The following is a 7,428-nucleotide window of genomic DNA, read 5'->3' as shown; positions in this document are numbered from 1 at the left end:
TATTTTTTCAATAAATGCTAAACGACTGTATTTTCAAATCCTTTATTCACTCCATTAGTCTACATTTAAAATAAATCACTGATATGGTGCTTGTCAGAAGTTAAGAAATATTGGTACTTCTAGTGATAATTCATGCAAATGTGGAACCATCAGATGGCTTTCCATGGTTGGATCATCCTCATCATCATCATTTAACGTCTGCTTTCCATGCTAGCATGGGTTGGATGATTTGACTGAGGACTGGTGAACCAGACGGCTGCACCAGGCTCCAATCTGAGCTGGTAGAGCTTCTACAGCTGGATGCCCTTCCCAACGCCAACCACTCCAAGTGTAGTGGGTGCTTTTACGTGCCACCAGCACGAGGGCCAGTCAAGCGGTACTGGCAACACTTAAGTGGTGTTCTTTACGTGCCACCTGCACAGGAGCCAGTCCAGTGGCACTGGCAACGACCTCGCTCGAATGTTTTCTCACGTGCCAGTAAGTTGACGCAGGTAACGATCACGTTCGAATGGTGAGCCCTTTACATTTCCAAAAATGGTAACAAATTCCCTTAGCCTTTCAAACATCGACAGCATATACAGGCTGGACAAGTTTTCATAGAGAATTACAAATGAATTACACAGATGGTGACAGAGACATGTTGAGGTAATAACATACCATATTTGCCAGCAGTTAAGAACAGGATTTTAATAGTTTTAAATGTATTCAGTTGGCGAGCTGGCAGAATTGTTAGTATGCTGGGCAAAATGGTCAGTGGCATTTCATCCAGATTTACATTTTGAATTCAAATTCTCCTCCAGTCCACTTAGTCTTTCATCCTTTCGAGATTGATAAAAATTACTACCAGTTGAACATTGGGTTGATACAATTAACAGAGATCCTCCCCAAGCCTGCTGGCCTTGTGCCAAAATTTGAAACAAATATTTTGAAATGTATCAAAAAAAATTTTCCTGCATCTAATGTGGCTACCATGGGCTCCATCCAGCAGTTAACTCCCTGGAATAAGAGGATGACAACAAAACCATAGCAGAGGGGTGCTACCCTGTCACATGACTGATACATTAAACATTGTAGGCTGAAATACAAGTTTCACGACTACACAAGATGAACTGAAAGAAGAAAGTACAGTACCCCCCATATTGTAGTTTATATGAATTTATGGTTTCATACATTATTCTGGTACAAAGTAAAGACCCCCTTCAGTCATAAATGACCATGGGATTGCACCTAGAAAGTTCCCTTCTAAGCACTCATGCATACCAGGGAGGCCCCCTCTCCGTGCCACTAATGTTATCCAAGGGAAAGGCGAAGGCCGATACAGCTTGGCACCAGTGACACCACAACACATTTCTAGAGATGAGTGGAACTGGAGCAATGTGAAATAAAGAGTCTTGGTCAAAAACACAACACACAGCCCGGTCTGGGAATTGAGGTCACTACCTCATGATTGTGAGCCGAACGTTCTAACCACAGAATGTTGTGACAGTATACGAGAATAGTTCAATCTCCATGCACAGAATCCTACATTTTTCGTTCTTCTACAAAACCACTTGAAAATATCTTTCAATCAGTATCATGAGAGAATGTACTAGATCTCCGATGTGACCTCTGACACAACCTACATCAACATATGGGGAGTTGCTACTGCTGGTAACTGAAATGCTGGGCTATCCAAAATGGCAGACTCTCTAGGTAAACACACATTTCTTTGTATCCATCTGAAGATAACTTGTGCAGACAGGATGTCGAAGGACAAAAGTATATCTAAAAAAAAAATAACATCCCTACCTACATGGTTTAATGTCCAATTTACCAATTTGGCACTAAAATTTAAGGAGATTAAATTTTAATTTCTGTACATGTTTCCAGCATCTTGTCCTTCGGCAAAGGTACATGCGGCATCCCACCCGTGTACTGAAGATAAACCTTTGAACCCAAAATATAGCTTTTTTCTTTTTTAACATTTAGCATTCAGATTACTTTATCAAATATAATGCATATTTATTCACACAGTTTTGAATTAATCATGCCTTACCTCATAATTTTGAGATTTCAATAATGATAATTGTTATTTTTAGAATGATACTGTAGGGTAGGTGCCAGAGGCCAGATCTGGCCGGTTTGAACATTAACACTGGTAGAATATTTGGGCTAGATAGGGGCGATTTCAATGCTATAAAGTTAAACTTTCTATATTGTTAGAAGCTTTCCTTATTTCTCTTTCATTCATTTTCTACTTCTATACTAAATTTGCTTTCTACAAAATATCGTAGGGTTGTGTCCTTATAAGAAAGTAAATACAGTATGTATATTTTGAGAAAAAAATTAACAAAACAATTTCTTTTATGAAAAAATTTTGCTTTTAATAATTAAAAAAAAAAACAAGAAAAAAAAAGTATGAAAATATTTTTTTTTGCCTATCCAAAAAAAAAAAACCCTTCTACGGCTAAATGACTGCAGGTCCTATCGAATCTGCGTCAAATATCAGAAATGTGGAATAGCCACAAATGACTGCTTTGTCTTTGGGCTTTGATAACAGTTCAACTTGAAGCAACTTGCCCTGAAAGGTTTCATATGCAGTGAAAATCAATGAGTATGGAAATTAGTTGACTTTTATGAAGGCCTCTGCATCACAGGTAGAAGAGTTTATCACGGAGGACCATGGCTGGCTCTTTGTGAATGCTCTGCCCCACTAAAAAGGCAAGTTTGTGAGCATACTGGCATGGTGCTGGTACTCTGATAGTTCCCTGCAAAGACAAAGAATAAAATCCCGAGTAATTTTTGGAGAGAGTCTGCGAGTACATTATCATCATTATTTCACATCTACTTTTCCATACTTGCAGGAGTTTGAGGGAATCAGCCAAGGGCATATAAGTGTGTGTGTGTGTGTGTGTGTGTGTGCGTGCGTGTGCGCGCGCTCGTAACTCCTTGCCGAGACATCACGCAATATTTGCAAACAAGTGTCATTGTCATGTCAATGGCGTCATTCATTTGCAGCGTTCTGTGGAAACATATCTGGCCATGGAGAAATACCGCCCTGCTTGGAAACAGGTGTTGATGACAGGAAGAGCATCCAGCAGTAGTAGAATCTGCCTCAATAAATTTCGTCTGACCCATGCAAGCTTAGAAAAGTGGAGGTTAAATTGATAATGATCAACATCAAACATGTAATTTTCATGCTTGCATTGCTTAAGCAGAATTTACTGAGAAGGATTTTCTATGGCCAAAAGCCCTTCCTCTAGGTGACCCTATTTCCAAGTAAGGTCAATGTTACCCCTATAGTTCTGTTAAGTTTTCACAGAAGACTGGAAACAAGAGACATTGCTTTCAACAAACATCATGCAATATCAAGACAAGGACACACACACACAAGCTTCTTTCAGTTTCCGTCAACCAAACTCTACTTAGAAAACCTCGGTCAGCTCAGAACTTGAGCAGAAGATACTTTTCCAAAGTTCTACATAGTGGGACTGAACCTGAAACCATGTGGGTAGAATGCTAACATAACCACAGTCACATCGGTATATATTTTATCCTTTACTTGTTTCAATCATTGGACTGCAGCCATGCTGAGCACCACCTTGAAGAGCAAATTGACACCAGTACTTACATTTTAAGCCTAGCTCTTGTTCTACAGGCAGTGGTGCGGAACATGAACACACATGCAGAGTGTGCACTGAGCTTCTTTCAGTTTCTGTCAACCAAATCCACTCACAAGGCATTGGTTAAACTGAGGCTATTTAGTAGAAGACATAAGTAATTGAGAAGCAAACTTCTTACTACACAGCCACACCTGCACCTACACACACACAGCAATATGTATATTAACATGAACATAAAGAGAGAGAGATAGAAATAGATACATACCGGCCAGTTATAATATAAATGGCACATTTTGTAGGTCAACTTCTGAATATGATCTGGTTTTAAGCCTGATGTGTCGTAGATGACATTATAATGTGTTGGAGATACTGTACCCTGACGCACACTTTGGGACACTATGAAGAAATCATACCTGCAAAACACAAGTAGAAACAACAGTAAAATATTTAGTCCTTTACTATGAAAATGTTTTTAAAAATTGGATTTTTTTTTTTGGTTTACAATGGCAGAATCGTTAGCATGCCAGGCAAAATGCTTAGCAGCACTTCGTCCGTCTCTACGTCCTGAGTTCAGTCTCCACTGAGGTTGACTTCGCTTTTTGTCCTTCCAGGTGATAAAATAAGTACCAGCTGAATACTGAGGTCGATGTGATTGATTTACACCCCCACCCAACACATTCCCTAAATTTGCTAGCATTGTGCCAAAATTTGAAACCAAAATTAATAGATACAAGATGGTAGCGAGTTGGCAGAAGAATTAGCAGGCTGGGCGAAATGCTTAGCAACATTTCATCTGTCTTCATGCTCAGAGTTCAACTCTGTCTTTTGTCTTTCCAGAGTTGATAAAATAAGTACCAGTTGTGTAGTAGAGTCAATGTGAACTACAATCAATTCACCCCTACCACAAACTTGCTGGCTCTGTGCCAAAATTTGAAAGGAGAGAAAAAAAAAAAAGAAAAACATTTCAAACAATTAACGTTTACATTACTCAATCAAATGTAAAATGTGATTTTTTTACAATGGTCTGAATTAACCCTATTTGAAGAGGGATAACAAAGTGGCAAGCTGGCAGAATCATTAGCGCGTAGAACAAAATGCTCGACAACATTCTTTCCCGCTCTTTTATGTTCATATCCCGCCGAGGTTATCGTTACCTTTCATCCTTTTGGGAGTTGATAAAATTAAGTACTGGAGTTGATGTGACTGATTCATTCTCTTCATGCAAATCCACATATAATGAATCCTTTGTCCCACTCAACTTATATTCACTTCCCTGTACCTTGAGGGTATGCCCTGCACATCGCCACCATCATCATCTCTCTCCCCCTGAGTGGAGTAGACATGTATCTCCTCTACAGCAAGACACTTGTTTGTGTCGCTCTATTACAACCTCTCCTCACCCAGCACACAACCACCTCCCTCGACAATATACCCCTCTCAGTTGAGGTCTCCTTTGCTTGCAAGTTACTTGGTGACATCCCTAGTGTTGGTGCAGCGTAAGTACCCAGTACACAGTGAAGTGATTCGAGTTAGGAAGGGTATCCAGTTGTGGAAACCATGTTAAAGCAGACAGTAGAGCTTGGCGCAATCCTCAAGCTCACCAGCTCCTGTCGAAGCATCCAACCCATGCCAGCATGGAAAATGTACATTAAACGACACCAACATATTTGTAACATCCATCCTGGGCGCCCCTCCCCATCAACCGATTTATAGAATGTACCGGATGCTTCTGCCAGTTTCTGTCTAGCAAAGTCCCTTACGACACTTTGGATATCACAGGGCTGCAACAGGTGATACTTGCTTAACCCCATAACATCGGTCAACGTTAATCTACATGCGCTGCTGTGTACTCGCTTTGAATCAGATGATGAAAATACACACAGCCCTATCTGCTGCAATCTTGTACCTGGTGATATAAATATCCACTATCAATCACAGAATCAACAATAGAGGGCACCGTGCAAATTTCAAGGAATTTGGTAGGTTTGTTAGACTCTTCATTTCAATATTTCCAACTCACTTCAAGACTTCATCACCATGATGGTATCAAAGAAGCAGCCTTGGTGGTTACACTACCATGGCTTCCTACCAAATTCGTACACGTTCACCAAATTCTTCCGGTTCTTCATGGAATTTGCAGTCACATCCAGCTATGCCAGTGATAATAGTTTACATAAATAAACAGTGCCTGCTTTAGAGCGGCTGACGTAGATATATGTTGAACCATTGTTGTGTGGTAGTTGCTGATCTCGGCAGAGATGATTACCATCAGTGCAACCCACTTACCTAATTAAAAAAAAGTCATGGGATTGAAGTGCCCCACAGTGGGGCTAAACCCAAAGCCACACAGTGTCGTGAAGCAAACTTCTAAACCACACAGCCATACCTGTGTCTAGGTTTAAATTCTACAAAGATATTCTAAATGAGTGATGATTAAAATATTAGCAGGACTTAAGGGGGGGCAGTTAAAGATTAACAAGTGTATACAATACCATTCGTTGCGGACGATAGCAGAATCGACGACTGTTCCTGGTAATGGGTTCATCCACTGGACACCGGCTTTGGAAAATAGACGAGTATTGATTCTTTTCTTGACCACAACAACAGTTAATCTGAAACTGGAAACCATAATGCAAAAAAAATTAGGGAGTGAACTTAAATAAAATACAGGAAAGTTAATTAGTTTTTATTAAAGCAGGAGGGGGAGGGGCTACACATAATCTAGTTCAGCAGAAATTAATAGTGCAGTAATGATCCTGAACAACTTGGTTATTAGATTTACTCAAACTGATGTCCTTCCAAAAATATTGGTTAAATTCTTTCCAAGACACAGCTACAGTGAAGTAGCATCAAAGGCCAGGAAGCAGCTGGGTGCTGGGAATTTCAACATCCATTTTTTCATACTTTAAAAACCTCTTCCATTCAGTTTACTCTCTCCAATGCAACAATAACTGGCACTCACTCTGTCAGTTACGATGAGGGTTCCAGTTCAAAATTAATTACCAGAAACCAACTATTATTTTGTGGACAAGCAACAAACTGCAACCCCCAACAACAGTAAACTGTTGTTCAATCGATCAAGGTTTCCATGACAACTAACTACACAAAGTCAATAAGTACACTCATCAGACTATTGTGATGTCTCCAAGCATCTTTGCCAAAGTTATGATATATGACTGCAAGTGCCATTGTAATTGTCACAAGACATACCTTGATTAGAAGGAGAGGGGATTTAAAACAAAAATCTAGTATCTTGGGAGGGTCATTAAACCAATAAACACATACAATGGTTCTATTTCACTTGGCTATTTATATTTGTCAATTTAATCAAATCAATATAAAGGCAGTGAACTGGTAGAATTCTTAGCATGCCAAACAAAATGCTAACGGTATTTCTTCTATCTTTATATTCTGAGTTCAAATACCGCCGCGGTCAATAGAGCACCAGTTGAGCACTGGGGTCAATGCAATCAACTTAAAATGGGTTAGACATGGAGTCAATTTGTTTGACTAAAGGCAGTGCTGCAGCATGGCCACAGTCAAATGACTGAAACAAGTAAAAGAGAATCATTCTATCAGTTCTGTTTGTCAGGTCCTTTCGTCCCCATTCGCTCCCTCTTCAATGCCATTCCTTCGCAAAAGGTCAGTTTCAGGCCTGCCCTACTCACAACTAAGTAACGCAAAAATTGAACTGAAAACTAAACGAGAAAGAGATCTTATCCTGACCATAAAACAGAGAGGGCATCTCATTGAAGAGGTAGCAGCCAGTGTTATGACAATTTTGACATGAAAGAAATATTTACATAAAGAGTCATTCTGTGTTTTT

At 39.7% G+C, this 7,428-nt stretch overlaps 1 protein-coding gene across 1 annotated transcript in view; it reads right to left on the bottom strand.

The window, feature by feature from the left end:
- Positions 1-2,337: 2,337 nt before the first annotated feature.
- LOC106883968 (piwi-like protein 1) overlaps positions 2,338-7,428 on the bottom strand; it is a 36,518-nt gene continuing 31,427 nt past the window's right edge. Inside the window, exons 15-17 of the mRNA XM_052976887.1 lie at positions 6,095-6,288; positions 3,868-4,015; positions 2,338-2,747 (exon numbers count right to left, since the gene is read on the bottom strand). Of these exons, the coding sequence (XP_052832847.1) occupies positions 2,631-2,747; positions 3,868-4,015; positions 6,095-6,288 (459 nt within the window). The 3' untranslated portion in view covers positions 2,338-2,630. The remainder of the gene's footprint in view (positions 2,748-3,867; positions 4,016-6,094; positions 6,289-7,428) is intronic.

This window comes from Octopus bimaculoides, chromosome 26, assembly GCF_001194135.2.
Source record: "Octopus bimaculoides isolate UCB-OBI-ISO-001 chromosome 26, ASM119413v2, whole genome shotgun sequence".
NCBI lineage: Eukaryota > Metazoa > Mollusca > Cephalopoda > Octopoda > Octopodidae > Octopus > Octopus bimaculoides.
This window is presented reverse-complemented; position numbering and strand designations above follow the sequence as displayed.